Here is a 20682-nt window from a genome sequence, read left to right on the forward strand (position 1 = left end):
ATCAGCGCATTTTCAGCGTTTTTGTTGCACAATTTTTTTATGTAATCATCCTTATTATTATATATTTATATAATGTTACGTTAGATCTACAATGTATCATCGCATTTTTTTGAGTTCCAACTATGTGATAATGTGTGCTTTGTGTTCGTTATTATTGTGTTAGAAACTTCCACAAAGTTGATTAATTTTCCATGGATTTAACTAATATTAAGCCCCTACAACAGGAATATGTATAGATAAAGTGATATGATGTTTTTATTTTCTACAAATATTGTAAGAAATTATTCTGTTTCTTTAGATGTAAAACTATCCGTTTTTTTTTTTTTTTTTTTGATAACAAACTTTACGAAAATCAATTAGTTTTTGTAAATTGCAAATATTTTTATTATCACAGTATTTGAATTCAATGTCGTCTGATTTAAAATTAAGTCAAATTACAACTTATTTTAATCGCTTTTTACAAATGAAGAGCAAACACTACATGAATCACTAAATCTATACTTATCACTGGTGTAGACCTTTAATTATGATGTATTATGTATAATTTGCCTGAAAATTATATACTTTATCATAGGTATTTTATTAATTCTACTATTAATACGAACATATGATACAGTTCAAACAACACCTTCGCCGGCCACGGTCGATAGGATCATTGAAAAATGGGCCCGTCTCAAGATTTCAGAGGTTTATGGTTGAATGAGCTTGTCACTGCTCATGCTCATACTTCAAAGTAACATACTTTACACTGTTGAAATCAATACAGTTTTTGTATGACAGGATATTTCATTCATTATATGCGTCAACTTTTTTTGTCAGATTTTTCTTAGTCATTACTATTACTATTATTACTATTAATTATTTATTATCATCAATCAACTCCTGAATCATCTCCTCCGACCAAGCTCAGCTAATACATTAATGAGGGATACACATTTTTGTATAAAGTGTTTGACATTGAGTACATCATGCACATTAAACCATTGCCGTCAAAAGAGTAAAAAATGTTATACACAGTAAAATTAATTGTTATCATCAATCTATATGGCTTTTTTAAAAAGGGAAACTCAAAATTTTTTATGTTAACTCCTTATTGAACATCCCTCTCTCTTATTACGCTCAATAGTTATGCCTTGTCCTCTTCTTCACTAGGTGCCTTTCAGGCACAGATAATGAAAGAGTTTTGCCACGTCAAAAATTGTCTGTACGAGAAATATTTTATTTTCCATTATGAACAATTTTTCTTTGCTTTAAGTGAACGGACAATCGGCGTAAACTAAGGATTAACAGTTGGGCAGCGTGTGTGTGATTCCACCTGAAAGTATAATTTTAATTGATAATTACAAGACGCAAGTACTTTCCATGAAAAGTACATTTGAATTGCTTAAAATGAATGGTTGAATCAAACTTGATTTAGAAAAACAATAATAATAATAATAATGAAGAAATAAAATAGAATTATGACAAAAAAAAATATCACATTCATGTCTTCAAGAGAATACTTAATTTTAAAAATTAAAGGATATTTTAAGTAGTTAGTTGAATATTATTGAAACATTACCGTTAAATTAAAAAATTTTAGAAAGATGATTTCCGAAAAACGAGTGTCTTTAAAAGAAAAATTTAAAAAATTTAATTTTAACACTTGCATATCTTGAGATAGAGTTTCCGTTAATACTAATCAAAGACACTACTTAAATTTATTTCTTTTATTGCTATACTTATACTTATAATATATACATACATAACATTAATTCATCATATCTAAATTGTTTGAAAAAGCATTAATTAACTTTGTTACATAGGTATACATGTATATAAATTATCATAGTCACATTAAATAATACAGTTAAATCTTGACATTTATACATTGCTTGTTTTTAATTTATCAACAAAACAAAACATGGAAATTTTGAAGAAAAAATTTTGTGAATATAAATAATATTAAAAAGAGTTATAATTTTTTCATAGCTGATCAATCATCGAATAATCCTCTATTTGTCCTAATTTCATCGGCCCTAAAGTGGCATATAGATAAATATTACAACGTATTTTGCACATACAAAAGATAGACAATTATGCTTATGTTACAAGTGATTTTATTTTGTAAATATTTAACCCATTATTAAATTTGAATATTATTAATATTACGAGTTAAAACAAAAATATAATGCTCAAATTAGATAAAAAAAAACTAATGCTTTTCTGGACACTCTCATCAATTACGTCAAGTTGATTTAAAAAAAATTAGTTCAGATGTTCATTCATGTGATTTGAATCAAAATTTGCTTAACTCTATTAACTTTTTTTAAATCAAAACCAAAAAAGTTCATTTGCGTTTAATTTTTTTAAGATTTTAAAACTCATAAGAAACTGATTCGATAAAAGCATAAATTAATAATTAATGAGTTCGATTTAATGAAAATTAAGTCTAAACTTGTTTCTGGCACAAGTTTCTTTTAAAAGTATTAAAATAAAATAGATGGGATATATAGAGACCAAAGACCAATATTAAATTTTTCGTGTAAAAACAAATGGCGTTAATAAATATGATTTTCGATATTCTAATAGAACCTTTTAATCTCAATATTATCATACCAGCTAATGATTAGTCTCTTTCAATATATCTACACTACATAATGTATAATCAAACAAATTAATTGCAGCACTTTTCATATTTTATTTCAAAACCTTGGGAGAACATGTTTGTTTTTTCCTGCGTGTGCACATAACACTTAATAAAGTAAGAAATTTACCAGCTCAGGGGCGGGCACGCGTCGCAGGTGCAGTAGAGGCAGGAACTGAAGTGTTTGTTGGCGCTGTTAAAGCGTTTTGGCGGTGTTCAAGTTCCAGTTCATTCAGTCTCTTCCACAGTTCTTCCCTTTCCTTTTCTCTTTTTTTCTCTCTAAAAAATTATTAATTAATTTAGTAAAACTTTTGCCTAATAATTACTATTCAAAGATCAGAATATGGAAAGCTGGATAAAAAATTATCTCATAAATTTTTGCTCATTTGTTAATTTGAGTACATACTTTTGCCTTTCAGACTTATAACTGGCAGTAAGTTCGTCAAAGAGCTTGCTGTTCATTTCCATGAATGTTTTTAGCACATTATAAACAAGCGCCACGATCGTTTGGTTCCAATGTTCCTTGCTTATTCTATATAAAGCCGGAAACATTATTCCCATTATAACGTGATTATTTTCCTCGATTAGGGACATAATGTACTCGTTATTCCAAAAATACAGCGCTCTCTCAGCAACCTGTGGAAAAAATTAACGTAAAATAATTTACATACAAAAAACTGGCACAATGACGAAGTTTATGGTACCGTACCTGAAAGTGTGGAGACGAAACACAACGTGCAATTTGCCTGAATAATGGTTCTTGTATTCTAACGAATTGAGCATGTTCTATGACATCGAGAATTTCTTCGATTTCGCCCAGAAACATGACCTCTTTCTGACTACATGTTTTAGGCCAGAATTTCAGAAGTCCTCGTACAACGGGCTCCGTGAGGGTTGCGTCTTTTTCGAGAAATTGTACCACGCAATATGCTAATTGCGCATGATACAGCGACAAGCACTTAACTTTGTGTAGCGGTAACAGCACCTGAGGAAAATCGAATAAGTTAATTTCGATTAATCAATTTATACATTTATAGTTCTTGGACATAAAGATGTATTACCTTGACCAAAAACTGTTTGTGTTCAACTTTCAGCGGTAAAGCAAAACCATTGATGATACTGCCTAATATCTCCAACAACTCCCCAACTCCATTGAAATGCTCTGTTTCGTAAACAAACCTGTGGACGGATTCGTCAAGAAAGTTAAATTTAATCATTGCATCGTCTCTTTTGACTCGCAAAAATTGAAAGTGAAATAGAACCTACCTTAAAAAGATGTTGTTTATTTGTTTACGTATGAAAGCTCTGAGACCCAGAAATTTTCCGTATATACGATGCAAGACTGTTTTCAAAAAGTCTCTTTCTCGAGGATCCTCGGAATCGAACAAGTCCAGCAACTGTAGCAAATAACAATAATTAATAAATTAGACTAACCACTTTTTGGCGCGCTTTAAACGTCCTTGATTTAGGACTAAATGATAGCGCAGAATTTCTATATTCTCAATGTATTTTCCTTAAAAAATTAGAGGAAATAAGTATATTGGATTTTAAAGCTTCAGTATTCAAAAGTCAATATACACATTTCCTTCATTTCTTATGGTAAAATATATCGAGAGCATAAAAACGCTGGCGTATAGTTCAGAAATCATTTCTCCACTTCAGATGTTTTATGTCGCGAGTCGACATTCAATGAGCTTTTCTTTTAGAGTACCAAGATTTTCGTGTTGTACATGAAGAAAGCTTTTGTATAAATGATGATAATTGTAGTATCGTTACAAATAATTTAAAATCAACGATATTTTAGTATTCAAGCTGAATCAGATAGAGGCAACATAGAGCTTCTTGAACTGATTGTAATGATATTATGTGATGAAGTTAAAAATTTTAGAATTACAAACAAAGTGGAATAAGAAGCAGTAAAAAATTAATGTATATAGTAATAATGGAATTACCTGTAAAACAAATTTTTGGTCAATGACGCGTTTGCCAATATTTTGTTGAAAGTCTTGGGATTCAAGAAATCTCAGAAAGAACTCGTAAACGAGCTGGAGATGGGGCCAGCTCGCCTCCAAGGTCGGATCGTCCTCTTCAGGATCGAAGTCTGGATTTTCACTCGGTGGCAAGGTACGAAATATGTTGGCAGAAATCTGCAAGAGAGGAAATTTTTATTAGTATGTAGATTCTTGAAAAGTATGTTAAAGAGAAAAAAATATGCACAGTCACATCTTAAGGGCAAGACTTGACATTTTATTAATCCATTTTGAGTGTTGGCCACGATGGTTAGCAACATTTGCATTTATATAACGATGGAATATTTGTTAATAATCACGAACGGGAGGAAATTTTTTTCATGAACAATGTCTTGTCAAAGAAGACTGACAAGTTGAACGTAATATAAATTTAAAGTAACTGCTTTTAATTGAGATGAAAATTGATTCTAGATAAAATACAATTCGCTTAATTGACAAGTGTCACACAGAAATGTTAAATCTATAAAAAGGAATAAATCAATAACAAAATGATAAAATAATAATTATTCTTGTGGAATAAAATAGCAGTATCGAAAGTTGCCTACATAGGCAGATGAAAAATCAAGAATTGATACAACGAGTGTAGTATTGATTGCATTGAAAGCATTGATAAACGAATAAATAAAATTGAAAGAATAGCAAATAGTACAGTTGCTTGACGTAGCATTACAAAAACCAGGCGAGAGGGGAAAAATTGCTCCGAAGAAGTGCTGAATTACCGAATGACGTAATGGCGAGAAATTGTCTAACGCAACAAGTGCAGAACGAATACGAGAGAGACAGAGAGAGAGAGAGAGAAAAAGAAAGAGACGAGTGTCAATACACCGGGTCACGCGGTCTTACACACATACACATGTCGACAGCAGCGTCGAGCATTATAATGTGCCAAGAAAAATCCATATACAATACTCGCTGTGTGGTACGAGGCTCGCTTCTCGCACGTGGCTCGCGTGCAATGAGGAACGACTTACGCGACGACGACGCCCCGTTACAATATATATAGCTTCTCGCGGACGCGTATCTTTATGCCTTGCGAGATATAGGCGTCGTGAGAAAAAAACGTTTATGTTATTAAGGTGCAGATCTCGCGAATGTGTGTCGTCTTTCTCGCTGCCAAAGATGGCCTCGACACACATCATATTTGCAATATATAAATGCAGCAGCACGGCGTATAATACAAGTCGAGGCATAAGTAACGCACACCGCGAAACACGCGCTCGTTTAACCCGTGAACAGCACGAAATTATTAATAACGAAACAGTGAGAAAGAGAAACAAGAAAGGGAAGAAAAAGGAAAGCGGGGGATATCATCTTTCCGCATTCCGTGCATGCAACGCCTCCGGTATGGGCGTGAATCCGTATATTATATGGGTCAGTGCACTTTACTCTCACTCGAAGTCTCTTTCTATGCTGCATTAAAGAGCTTGCGATTGTTCGTTTTCTAGCCGAATTTCACTATTTCGTCGTCACGATGAATGCACCATTTTTAATTCGCGCCTTACCCTGTATTTTTCATGCGTGCGTCAAAGTTAAACAATTTTGATAACAAAATTAAAATAAGCAACAAACTTACCATCTTAATGATTTCAGGATAGACCGCTTCGGTTAAGACCCCTCGGCCTGCGGTGATAAACTCGACAAGCTCGTTCAGGGTTGTGCGTTTAATTTCCTTGCCTTTGAGGTCCGCCACCGGGTCCATAAAGTCGAAAGCGACGCAGCATTGTCTTAGCTTTCGTATAAAAAGTTCCTCCTGCTCCGACGGAGTAACATCTAAATTGTCCAAAAAAGTACAAGAGAAAAATTAGTTGATTCGATAAAAGTTGATGCATCGATTTGTAAACTAAGTTTATTAGAATTGAGACAAAAAACATTCGATCGGAAAACATAAAAATGAATAAATATCAGGATAATCCATTAATTTAAAATTATAAAAAACATAAAACCAATCTTAAACGGAACATGTAGAGGGAATTATCAATGATTACTATCATCAAAATTTCACTCGTTTAGTTGATACTTTCGTTATTTGTAAATCGTTTGCGAGGGGCAGTATTAGGCATCCACAACAAAAACGGGGAATATGTGTTAATTCAAAGCCACAATACTGTATGCATTACCTTATGTAATCATTGATACTAATTATTTACGTTTATAGTATATTGAAATGCGCTATCATTTTTGTCATTGTTTTACGTCACAAAATTTCGATATTTTTGAAAACTCAATTATTCTGCGTTTTGTAGGAAATATTATGTAATTCAAAAAGAAACTGATTTGAACTTTATCACAATACTAGTAAAAATTTTGAAATTGAAATGCGATTTATAGAGACGACAGACTTCGTAGTAAATTTATTAATTGTAAATAATGTTTTACGAGCCTATCTTTCTACACAAATATTATCATGTTATTCTCATTTTTGCAGAGCACACAAAAACCAGTTTTATCAAAATTTCAACCTGGTCTTTTTCTTGATAACTCGAAGAAGTTGTAATTATTTAATTTCAGTGCTCCAACTTTTTCAACTGTGAAATTTATATCGATCGTGAATGGAATAAAATTTTTACAAACACGCATTTTCCGAAAAACAAAAAAAAGAGTTGTTTTAATCAAAATATTTAAAATATAATCACAAGATAAAAATGTTAATCAATTGTATCTCAAATAATTTTACACAATAAATACATATTGTTAATTAAAAATCTACTGTAAATGCATGAAAAACAGTTAACAGTCATATTTTTAGCAAACAAAAATATGAATTTGATTAGATCATGAAAATCACAACGATTGTTATGTCTAAGTATTTCCATTGCAGCATGAAAATAACCAGTAGTAAAAGCGTAATAACATCATTCGGTTTCAAATGTTCCGTGTTGTATGAACACTCAAAATTACACGCTAAACCACAAAAGAAATATATACATATATCTACATCTAACTCGATGTAGTGTATTGTTTAGCAAATACAATCAATGTGGTTTCCAAATTGCAACAACAGATAAATGGTCATGCTTGGTGGGCTGTATGTGTAGCGTGTTATTATAATATTGTTTGAAACGGGTCGGAAGAACAAACATCGGGATCAATGGCAATATTAATTATTAGGAATATTTCAATAAATGACAGTTTCAAACATCGATGCCATCGGAAAGCTAAACAGACGCTCGAGAAATTAAGTTTACAGAATATTTCGAGCGCGTCGAAATAACCATCTAAATGCAGAAATGGCGCGAGCGAAAGAAATTATTAATTTTTCATCAGTTTGCGCAGTGGCCTGGTGTATGTACCCTTGAAAATTTGGACGTCTTATTAGCGACATCGCCGCTTCTCAAGTTCTCGCAACTCACGTTTTGAGGTCATCGTAAAAAGTAGCATCGGCTGAGGCGGCGGCGTATACGCTTGGAGTTGTAAACTTTTATTTTGCTTTTTGCCAATATTATATATGCATCATTTACGCTCGCGAAAGCCGTAAATACTTCATCGGGAGCATCGAAAAGTGCAGTTAATGGGATCGAAAGGCTATATACTTTTTCAATTGCAAATTTTACAATCTCGCTGCCACATAGAGTACGTGTTTATATGCATTACACGTATACATATATATAGTCTGATTAACTTCAGCGGCAATAAAAAGCTCTCGGTATATATGTACATAACGATCGATAATAGGCGTCGACGGACTGATGTGCGCGCGTGTGTACAGCAATGGCAACGGCAGCTGAACACATAGTGTTGAAGCAAAAGCAGTAGCAACAGCAGCAGCAGCAGCATAACGTTACGTAGCAATAGCATCACCCACACGCGTGAACGTGTGCTTGTATAGGTTTGTATATGACGGTCGTACGTAAAACCAAGCTTCACATGTGTAAATGTTAGCGCGCTATACAGCACTGTTTATTCGCATGCATATATGAGCAATTCCGGAATTTAGTTTCGAATTTTTCGACTAAAAACGGAACAATTTTTTTTCGTTGGACGCATACTTTGAACATTGGGTATTGTTCTTGAAGGTCCTAGGAAGCTAAAAAAATGCGTGAACAATCGAAATTTTAATAGGTAATTTTTTTATAAGCATTTGTGTTCCGAGGAAAAATAATTAGTGCAGGCAAAACGTGCGCTCCATTATCCACCGATCAAAACTTTTCTAATTCGCTGGTAAAACTACTAGTGACCTTGAAAAAATAATCGACACATGTATTTTGAAAGATTTTTACATGCTCTTTCCGATGGTGACCTTAGATTTTTCGAAAAACGCATTATATGGCCAAAAAAACGGCTCAAAAGTCAAGCGTATTTATACAAAAAAAAAAACTTTTTTGAGCTATAAGCATATATAGTAGGGTGGTCCACTTTTTCAAAAATTTTTTGTATCTCGGGGGATCCATCGGAATCAGAAAATTTGAGGTTTAAAATGAATTTTCCCATAAACTAGAACTCAAAAAAATGATTTTAGATGGTGTCGATGGATTTTTGAAGTTTACAAACGAGCTCCAAAAAAGAAGCAAAATCGGGCTGTCATTCGATTTATTTCAAACTCTGTTTAGAGTGTAAAAATAATCTTGACAATACATTTTCTTATTTGTTTTTGTCAGCAGAATTGAATGCTGTAGTCAGTTTTGACCTAGGAACACAATTTCATTCAAAAAAATACACTTTTTCGATCGTTCTTTTTCGCAAATTCCGCAAAGTTCATTTTCGAGCGAGTGGCAAATGAACAGAAAAAATCTAGAAAATTTTTTGACACCACCAAAATTTAGGATTTTTCATGACAAATCAAATGGTATAAATTAGTATACACTTTGAAATTATTTTAATGCAGAAAAATACAACTTTATCCCAAAAAACGACATTACGAAAAATTGAAAAATCGAAAAGTGTATTAGTTTCTTTCAGGAAATGGCTAAGTAGAATCAACTATGGAAAAAATTGCATGAAACTATCTGATAGGTTTTTTTCTCACCTTTCCAACGCCGGTTTCAGAAGTTAAAAATTCGCAAGATTCGCTGAGATACAGCTATTTTTGTACGATGCATTTTTTAGGCTTAAAATTCAATAATTCTGAGCTAGCTCTATTCATTAAAAAACCAGCGAAGCAGAATTTAAGCTAAAAAATGCATCGTACAAAAATAGCTGTATCTCAGCGAATCTTGCGAATTTTTAACTTCTGAAACCGGCGTTGGAAAGGTGAGAAAAAAACCTATCAGATAGTTTCATGCAATTTTTTCCATAGTTGATTCTACTTAGCCATTTCCTGGAAGAAACTAATACACTTTTCGATTTTTCAATTTTTCGTAATGTCGTTTTTTGGGATAAAGTTGTATTTTTCTGCATTAAAATAATTTCAAAGTGTATACTAATTTATACCATTGGATTTGTCATAAAAAATCCTAAATTTTGGTGGTGTCAAAAAATTTTCTAGATTTTTTCTGTTCATTTGCCACTCGCTCGAAAATGAACTTTGCGGAATTTGCGAAAAAGAACGATCGAAAAAGTGTATTTTTTTGAATGAAATTGTGCTCCTAGGTCAAAACTGACTACGGCATTCGATTCTGCAGACAAAAACACATAAGAAAATGTATTGTCAAGATTATTTTTACACTCTAAACAGAGTTTGAAATAAATCGAATGATAGCCCGATTTTGCTTCTTTTTTGGAGCTCGTTTTTAAACTTCAAAAATCCATCGACACCATCTAAAATCATTTTTTTGAGTTCTAGTTTACGGGAAAATTCATTTTAAACCTCAAACTTTCTGATTCCGATGGATCCCCCGAGATACAAAAAATTTTTGAAAAAGTGGACCACCCTACTGTATATGCTTATAGCTCAAAAAAGTGTTTTTTTTGTATAAATACGCTTGACTTTTGAGCCGTTTTTTTGGCCATATAATGCGTTTTTCGAAAAATCTAAGGTCACCATCGGAAAGAGCATGTAAAAATCTTTCAAAATACATGTGTCGATTATTTTTTCAAGGTCACTAGTAGTTTTACCAGCGAATTAGAAAAGTTTTGATCGGTGGATAATGGAGCGCGCGTTTTGCCTGCACTAATTATTTTTCCTCGGAACACAAATGCTTATAAAAAAATTACCTATTAAAATTTCGATTGTTCACGCATTTTTTTAGCTTCCTAGGACCTTCAAGAACAATACCCAATGTTCAAAGTATGCGTCCAACGAAAAAAAATTGTTCCGTTTTTAGTCGAAAAATTCGAAACTAAATTCCGGAATTGCTCATATATATATAGTGGCTGGCTGCACTTGTACAATCAGAGCCGAAACGCCAAAGCAGTGCGCAGCCAAAACAATGAGGCCCGAGACGCAGAAGAAAAATTCGGAAATATCATTGATCGCGATTCGACGGTAAATATTTTGTGCTTTCTTCGGAGTGATCGAGAGTTTCGATTTACCGCCAACAGAATACAAGCGTAGTTAGTGCATTTTTAATCGAGTTTATGTACGCTCAGAAAATGCACGTAAAATTTCAGTGCCATTTGCAGTAGAAGCAAAATTGCAACCTGGAATATATGTATGCGTGAGAAATCGATAAAATTTGCGATATTAAAATGAATAATGAAAGATATTTCATTTATAAAATAATGATAAATGGATTCAGACAGTTAAAAAAAACAGTCGAAGATGATTATTTTTTTGTGTTTTTTTGGAATAATAAATGCACTCAGGCAACCTCAAGGCTAAGCAGATAAACATTTTTTGATATTAAAGTTTGTAAAAGAACGAATACATCGCACCTATTTTAGATGAACAACAGACGCTTTATCGGAAAGTGAAAATTGTCGTCGATCCGTGAATAAATATTCAGGAAACATTTAATGGAACAGTAGTTTGATTTTATGCATTTAATCGACGTTCATTTCACCTTCCCAACGCAAGCACATGTATTTAGGCTCCTTTGTAAATGATATCGAGCGAAGATAAACATTTTCTTCATTTTGAAATGAAACCGAGCGAAGACAGGCGCGTATCTATGTGACCAGAATGCACAAAAGCAACATAATATGCACATAGCGCGTGCCTTTAAGCATTTACATAGGCAGCAGACGCATGTGCACAACAGCATATGTGCACGCGAGACACACGTAGGTGCGAGTTGTTATACACAGGGTTGTTAATCCGCAAGAATATAGGATCCACAATAGTAATCGAGATCAGTTGGAGCAAGAAGAGGAGAAGAGCAGCCAACCAGATAAATGCGTGGACCTTCAATTACAATTAAATCAATCAACGTTACTACGTACTGAACTCGTCTGGATGTGCATCGTCTGTATAGCGTTTCATTTTAGAGTCACTAATCTGATTTATCTTCTTTTTTTTTTAAACATATTATGTCCTACACCACTTTTGGATATAATATACGCAGCAACGACGGTAATGCAGTAGCGAGTAGCAGTAGTAGCACCAGCGCACGAAGATGCTGGAGATCCTGCGAAATTAAGGTTAGAAGCGAAACGGCCTGTAAATGAAATTTTGCGATTTATATACGTATAAATATATATCTATATAAACGCGGCTGTATTCGATTTACTTGCTTGCCGCGTCTACGACAACTACTACTGCACTCTCGTTTTCTCTGCTTGCTGCTCTTTTTTTTCTCTCTCTAGGGTTGATATACACGATTCACAATTGTAAAATTGAATAGACGTCGTTCATTTCATCGGATTAATTATAAGGCGCGCGCGGTGATGCTCTGCTGGTGACATTTAATTTTGCACCGATTTTCTCGATAAAATGAAATAACAACGAGAAGCGATGATTTACGTCCACGATACCATACTACTTTTTTTTTGTAAACAATACAATGTGGGCTCGCTTTTAATGACTTTTTTTGTGTGAAAGACAAATCTTGAAGATACAATTACATTGGCTTATTTTGATTCTATTTTTTAATGTGGGGAATTTGTGGATTTTTATGATAATATAGCCGTCAAATGAAATTTTAAATATTTTTTCATATATATTCATTGTGACCTATTTTGGACGCTCTTCATATTATAGAAACATTACAGCGTTGCGTAAAATTTTAACATAATTTTGAAAAGTACAAGGTTTTTGAGTCTAGTTGTTGCTTTGCTACAATAATATAAATTTAATTTTCTATGTCACATTACGTAGATGCGTTTTGAAGACACTTAATACCATAAAGCTTAATGCATGATTTATTTTAGCAAGATTTTTTCAGTTATGTAACAAACAAACGAGCGGAAAAATTTTAACGAAGCTTTGACACGTGTAACAGCTATGTTATGTTTTAAAATTTGAATTTCTGAAAATTGCCTTGGCTACGCGAGAAATATTTAATATTAATCAATGATGCAAAAATCAGATTTTATGATTGAAATTTGATTATACTAGTATTGCAAGTAAAATTGTTAATGTCATTATTATTAATGGAAAAGATGCGTGCAAAAACCGAGCAAGCATTGTGGTGAAAAAAATTGTACATCATTATTGTAGGATAAACTTTCAAAAGCAATTAAAAGCTTTAATGACTAAAAGTACAGTCATTTAATAAAATATAATGTTAATAATACAGTAATTAGAAAATCAAAAACTCCAAAAATATCATGCTGAAACTTGTCGTATTTTTTCGTTAGTCATAACTTTTTTCAATACAGTATTAGTAAACTTCAAAGGTTTGAATTTTTTTCAGTGTTATAGACATTTAACAAATGTATTAATATTTCAAAAAAGGCTTATTTTACCATTGAGTCTTGTAAATACTGTATTGCAAAATTAAGCAAAACAATTTCTTTTAGGTTGAAAAAAATATAGTTGAAAAAAACTATATTATTTCTAAAATACTAAATTGCAATTGATGCGCTTATAGTTACATGCATGAATTGCACGAGTAATGAATGGATGATTGAAAAATTTAATAGTGCAGAAACATTTTTCCGTGAGTATATAAGTGCAGTGAATCATTATTTTTTGTGTTAAAAAGTGAAACGAATGAAACACATTTTCGAAAATGTTATAAATAAAAATTAAATATCTCACAAATAAAAGGGGTAATAAGGGGGTGTTCGAGTCACAAATTTGTCGATAATAACGGTATAACGGATGACTGCAAAGCTGCTTCGACAACACAATAGCGTTATTATTAGATGCGGCTCGATTAATCAAAAAGGCAACGAAACAATCAAACGTTATTAATAAAACAAACAATAATAAAGAGTAATGAGGAAAAAAAGGTTAAATCAAAGAAGAGCTGAGGACACAAGAAATATTTGTGCTAATTGGTAAAGGAGAGTGAATTACCCATCATCTTTGGCTCGATCATAAATTTGCCTGTTCATGTACCCGCTGTGGGGTATCAACACGGGCAGTTAGTAGATAAGACAGGCACACGGAGATGTGCCTCGTTTCTTTCGGACGGCCTCGCGCCGTAGTGAAGAGTGCACACAGCGAAGAGAAGAGAGGAGAGCAGAGCGTCGACGACGACGATCGGCAGGCGTTATGCAGGCCCGACACGTCGTTCTGCTGCTGCAGAGGGCTATTTCACCCTCGTCCCGTTGTTTTATACACGTAGTTCGGTAATTTTTGCGGGCTTTTTTTCTCTCGCACGATCGGGGTGAAATCGAGCGGTATCAGCTTTCGAGCGGGTGGTACATTGACGTTCGTACGCTTGTTTCCGTCGTGCAAGTAATAGTAGCAGAAGTAGTAGTAGAATTAGTAGTAATAGTGGTTGTCGTCCTCGTCTTGCTTGCTTGATTTATATTTGTGTTTACTTGGTAATACAGATGACACGTTGTGCTGTTTGGTTTTTTTCTTTTTCTTTTTTTAATAATTTTCAGTTTCTAAAAAATTCCCCGGCTCGACGCCTGCCCGTCGCAGACGAGAGGAGGAGATAGAGATATATAGATCGGATGTGTGCGCAAAAAGTTTGTTGCGCTTGTTTTAATAAATATACATTGACGTATATATTTGTACGATTACCAGCACTTGTAGCAGAGAAGCAGCCAGTGGACCGCGCAACATTCACATTAAATTGATGTGTTTATAAAAAGTCCCTCTTGTAGCGTGGCGACTTGTACAGGTAAATTATGCAAGTAGAACTGCAGATACAATTACAGGCATTGCTAGTACGGTTGCATCCAAGAGAAAGAAACACGTGAACTCCTGAAGAGGTGTGTACTTGATGATTTTTGAAGTTGAAGTTGGAGTAGCAATAGTAGTAGTAGTAGTAGTAGTAGTAGTAGTAGAAGTAGTATTAATAGTAATAGTAGTAGCAGTCTTGGTCCTGTCTGTGCGCAGGCGAGAGAAATAGCTACATTTACAGTTTGAGGCGCGAAGAAGTTAGAAGAAGAAGATGGAGCAGAGATGCCGAGAGAGAGTTAGCTCGTTAAGGTTTTTGGCTACGGGGCACTACGCCAGTTTGCGCTGCTACTCTTTTTTATTTGCCCGTCTTCTTTTATTTCTTTTGTTTCACTCGAGCCCCGGAACTTATTGATACGCTTTTTTTTTGTTATATCTATGCCCTCTCTTTCTTAGTCTGCTTGTATTTTGCTCCCTCTCCCTCTCTTTTTCTTTTTTTTTTTCGTCTCGTTCTCTCGCTCGGCGGGGTGTGATGACCAACCAACACCGATTACACTCTAATTATCGAGTACCACCTACGGAAGAGAGAATAAAAACACCTTGTGACGTTGACGGACTTTCGAAATGTTTTAATTATGATGTGTGATTAGGCGTTATCAAGAGGATGCTAGTGTGTAAAACTTAGGTAGGGTTTTGGCAGCAGGCCAATATAGAGCTTTTTTCATGCACATGTTTTTGTTGACTCAAGATAATAATTCAAATGTATATTTTATTTCATATATGTATATCGCCTAAAGTGTGAGTTCACATTCAAATGAACATTTTTTAAATCTAGTTTTTCAGTTTTGTGCATTTTATGCATCATTGTGTAGATAGAGACTGCCTTTAAACTTATTCCAGTTTATCAATGCTTTAATTTTATTAACTTGGAAAAAAGCTTTGATTAAAAGTTTGTATAATTTCTTATTAAATTGCTTGAAATAATAAATTCAACAGACTTTTATCGAGATTTAAAAAAAACTTATTTCAAAATTATTGATAATTTTGATTAGAGCCACATCAGGGCTGTCATTTTATAAGACTAAAATTTAAACGTTTAATGTTACCCAAAAGTTTGATGAGATATGAGACCCAAGGGTCAAAAAGAGATTTTTCATTTTAAAATGTTAGTATTTTCGTTGAATGAGTTTGTGAAATAAATTTTAAAAATATAAAGTTTTATTTAATTGTTCAACGTACAATAAAGTTTGTAAAAATTTGAAAAAATTATTCAACACATTATTTGCAATTTTGATCATATATATTTTTATAAAACTATGCAAAAGCATACTCCGAAGATAATAATTACAAAAGGTGTCTCCAATACATTTATAAAATTGGATTTTTTTGTTAAAAAAAAAGTGCTCCTTGAATTGCATTTACGCGCGGGGTGGTTGGCGAAAGTGACGCGCGTAAAGTTCGAAAGAGTTAAGTTTCTACGCTTGCTCCTTGGATAATAAAGCTCTCGATTCACTGCACGTAATCGCGGTCTCGAAGCTCGATGTCCGCGGAAATGAATTACGCGGAAATCCCTCGTCCCCCCCCCCCGTTGCTAGGGACAGTGTTACAAAATAGCTCACGCGAGCCAGACACGCTTGGTTGTAGACTTAAGACCGCGCGGCGGCGACTTGAGCACATGAAAGCTCGGAAAGAGCGCATATAGAGCGACGTGTGCAGTGTGCTGCTGCTCGGCAGATCGGTTTATAATGCAGGAGGTCGTTGCCGCGTTCTAAACGACAGAAAGAGAGACCCGACCGAGTAAAAATAACCGCATTACAACGACGTCTAGCTATTACATATGGATCCTTCATATACACCTTTTAGTCGACGTTTGTTCAAACTTAGAAATAAAAAGTCTTGGGATTTGAGTAGCGTAATTGCCTTTTTTGGAAAGAGTAAAGTTACAAGTATTGAATTGATGAGCAATGCCATCGATATTTTTAATCGAATTTGTTTATCGACGTCAGATAGTTGAAATAACCTGCAAATCCCAATTTTTGATTATTTTACACGTAGTCTACCTTGAATACAGTAACTTGACATTTGTTTCTTTGAATCTTTCAATTATATTAGGCTGAGCAACCAATGATTAATATTGTATCATTTTATGATTTGAGTTATCTAGAATACAATTTTTCAATAAGATAACACAACCATCGAATGATCACCGAACATGAATTGGACGAGAAGAAAGAAACGTTGGAAAGTTTTTCCTTACTTTCAAACTAATTTTATAGTCAAAAAAGTTCGTGCAATTTTGTGTTGCAAATGATACTTGTTTAAAAGTTTTTTTTCTGTTACATAGGGGTTGAGTAAGCTGACGTTATATCGTATCAAGAAAGGAAATATGGGGAGAACCATCTAATTTGACACTCCCCCCCCCTCCTGTGCAACGGAGAGCGAGGGCGTAAAATATCCAGAAACCTCTGATTTTTATTCGTGTCATACACGTTTATCAAATGGCGTCATACAATTTTTGAAAAACTGCTTGTCTCATAGTCATCAAGAAGGGCGGCCCCCACTTTGTCAAGGAGAGAAAGCTGAAGTAGAGAAAGCTATAAATAGTTCTAATAATTATATTATAAAAACTCTATTTCTTGTTTCTATTCTTAACGTCATACATACGGCCCTGTAGTCATACGTGTGGCGGTCGCCCCGAGGGCTTTAAGTTAATACATTTTTATTTTGTTACTGACTCACTATTTCTACATTACTCTCGACCAGGATATAAGCATTCGGTGCACGGTATAAGAAAGCGAACCTAACAATCGCACCATAACTTGCAAATTTATCTCGTTGATTTGAAAGAACTTTTCTACTGTAGAAAGATCTAAAACATTTAATGTAAATGAAGGTTTATTTACACTAATATTTAAAAATATAAAATTGATTAAACTCTCCATGAACATCCTTAATCTATCAAAATGTAAATACTGCAAATTAGTTGAAAGTGTAACAAATAGAAATTTATCGGTTCCTCTGACAGGTTCGATATTATTATCAAATAGAACATATTGACTGAAGTCAAAAGCAATTCAGTTGTAGAAAATCAATAAGTAAACAATAATAAATTGTCAAAGCTGCAACTCGTCGAGACGCAGGTTGAACAAGTTGCACATACGATAAATACACGTGAGCGCATTTGCAATTATTAAGTTCACTTTAAGAGTAAGTCCAAACAAAATGAGAATGCGATTGGATTCAAATGCGATCATATGGCTTACCGACGTATACGTATAAAGCAAGAGAACAAAGCAGCGGTAACGGTACTGTCACCTGTCACTAGCGCTTTGGTTTAACCCATTAACGACCAAAATGCTTAATTTTTTTGTTGGTTTTCGCAGCGATTTTTTGTGTAGTTTTAGACCTTAAAAAAATATCGCAGGGACCTATTTCGATGTAAAATTTAATGCCCTTTCAGAAACTGAGCGCAAAATTTTGATTTTTTGCGTTATAAAAAAGTTATAGCTACTTAAACAAAAAAAAACGTAAAAATTTTTGCAAAAAATCAAGTTTTCGATTTTTTTTCGCCATGTTACCGGTAAGGAATCACGATATAAATATGATCAGGGGTGATCACGACTATCAAAGTATCTCAGAGAATTTTTATGGAATTTTTGAACCACTTTTCAAATCTTCGTTTTGTGCACTTTTTCTCTAAATTCAATAGTTTTCGAGTAAAAATGAGTCATGTTTTATATGAATATGAGTTATTTTTTGTTTGAAGTAATGGTTCGAAAATTCCATAAAAATTCTCTGAGATACTTTGATAGTCGTGATCACCCCTGATCATATTTATATCGTGATTCCTTACCGGTAACATGGCGAAAAAAAATCGAAAACTTGATTTTTTGCAAAAATTTTTACGTTTTTTTTTGTTTAAGTAGCTATAACTTTTTTATTACGCAAAAAATCAAAATTTTGCGCTCAGTTTCTAAAAGGACATTAAATTTTACATCGAAATAGGTCCCTGCGAAATTTTTCTAAGGTCTAAAACTACAAAAAAAATCGCTGCGAAAACCAACAAAAAAATCAAGCATTTTGGTCGTTAATGGGTTAATATCTTTTTCGAATAATAAGTCTCCTTCGGCACTTGAGTGGTTGCTACATACTGCAAGTAAAATTTGCTCCATTTGGCATGATATTCGCAAACTGCATCGATTGCGTATGATCGACATTGATATATGTGCTTTCTATTCTATTGAATTTGTTCATAGTTCTTATCATTTTGATAGAGTTATTGGAAATGCGAAAGAAATATGTGGACATAATGGAAAATCGATCGAAATGAGTGGCGCATCCATAACAGTCACTGTTTATGTCATCATAAAAAAAGCTCGATGTGCCAAATAGCTACACCATGGAGCTCCAATTTTTTTATTCGCGAGGTCAAAATAAAAGCACGAGGGTACAATTTTGAAGTAGTGAATCGGATAATTATGAACGAAGGGATCTTAGGAAGTTGGGCACCTAGCAGTCTCAACTTTGAGAGCAATACCTACAGGATAACATTGTGCGGCGGTGACGACGATGCCTAGTGACTTTTACTGCACAACAATATCTGCAGTATAAAATTGCGTAGCTAAAAGCGAATTGTTTGTTTCCCTGCGTGAAAGGAAAAAAGATTTGAGTCTTATGTATCTTGTTTCCTCCATGTGTATTGTGTCCGAGCGAGAGCAAATGTGCACTGCATAAAGCCTTGGTTATAGGGTGTACATAAATACAAAAGTGAAAAACAACGAGCCTATGGCACTCAGGAGCCCAGATTGTAAGGCATTCAAGCGACATTTAAAGTAGATTAGATACCCCAGTGTCACGCTGTGACAAAGGATTTTTTTTATACTTTTTTTTTGCATTTCATGGATATACGTGAAAAAATTGCATTATACGTGTACGAACGCGCCACAGGTTGACAAAAGAAAATGTTTTTCTTTTTTTTTATCTCGCAAGTGGCGTTATAGCGTAAAATATATTTCGAAACACGGTGCTCCATCCTCGTCCAATAAATTTCCAATTAATGCTGATTGCTCGCGACGCGCGCGTGTCAATGTTTGACGTAATCATTATTAATTATAACAGATGGAAGTTTAAGAGATGCCTAAAGGAAATAACTGGGTCATAACTGTAACAGAGTTTTGTTATGTATTGTTGCACACGTATTGGAAAAAGCAAACCGATGTAAAAAAGAGGTGAGAGAAAGAGAGAGAATAACACGAGTGTGACGTAATTTCTATATCAACAAGTTGATGTTTCAGAAAAATAATATCAGAGAAATCATCGAATAACGACAGCTAAGTTCATATAAATATCGATTATTGTTAGAAAAAAAAATAAACAAAACGTCAACGACTTATTTTCTCTACCGTTCGTACCGTCCACGCATATAGTAAATCGTGCCAACGCAGCAAGACGACTTAGTTTCTCGAAATGTTTTTCATCAGCTGGCAGTTTAAATGCCTGCCTCTGAAGTCGTCCGTCTCAACAAGACTAGCGAGAGTTAAAAAAAAAGAGAAGTAGAAAAATAAAATAAGAAACAAAAATGAAACACGCTATGACTTATAGAGCAACGCGAAGTAGCGAAAAAAGCTCTGGCGATGAGAAGAAGTAGAGACGCTTCAGCAGAGCGATGCGTTTGGAAAAAGCAACCGACCTCTTCTCTCAAGCCAAGTGGGTGCCTTCGCGATGCCGAGAAAGACAGAGACAGAGAGAAACAGAGAGAGATGGAGAGGGAGAGCGAAGGAAGAGAAACACAAGAGGCTGAGTTTAAAAACGAAGGGGAGAAAGAGGGAAAAGATCAACACGCGGAAAATTAAAAAGTCTAGGAAAATTAACTCTTCACCGTGGCACAAATTGAATTTTCATCACGCAGAGCGCGGATTCTATCGCGCGATTTAAATTTTGTCAAATATCACGCTTTAGGTATGAGAGAAAAA

General features: G+C 34.1%; 1 protein-coding gene across 5 annotated transcripts in view; it reads right to left on the minus strand.

Moving 5' to 3' along the window:
• Positions 1-293: 293 nt before the first annotated feature.
• LOC106659396 (serine/threonine-protein phosphatase 2A 56 kDa regulatory subunit epsilon isoform) overlaps positions 294-20682 on the minus strand; it is a 41203-nt gene continuing 20814 nt past the window's right edge. For 2 of the 5 annotated variants that reach the window (XM_014381949.2, XM_014381950.2), the window contains exons 3-9: positions 6230-6426; positions 4579-4773; positions 3893-4023; positions 3688-3805; positions 3336-3611; positions 3033-3262; positions 2761-2905 (exon numbers count right to left, since the gene is read on the minus strand). In XM_014381949.2, coding sequence (XP_014237435.1) covers positions 2761-2905; positions 3033-3262; positions 3336-3611; positions 3688-3805; positions 3893-4023; positions 4579-4773; positions 6230-6426 — 1292 coding nt within the window. Of the gene's footprint in view, positions 1316-2166; positions 2906-3032; positions 3263-3335; positions 3612-3687; positions 3806-3892; positions 4024-4578; positions 4774-6229; positions 6427-13933; positions 15286-20682 lie in introns of those variants that run through there. The other 3 variants (XM_014381947.2, XM_014381951.1, XM_014381946.2) reach the window with 3 other exon arrangements.

This window comes from Trichogramma pretiosum, unplaced genomic scaffold, assembly GCF_000599845.2.
Source record: "Trichogramma pretiosum strain Unisexual culture from Peru unplaced genomic scaffold, Tpre_2.0 scaffold9, whole genome shotgun sequence".
NCBI classification, from domain to species: domain Eukaryota; kingdom Metazoa; phylum Arthropoda; class Insecta; order Hymenoptera; family Trichogrammatidae; genus Trichogramma; species Trichogramma pretiosum.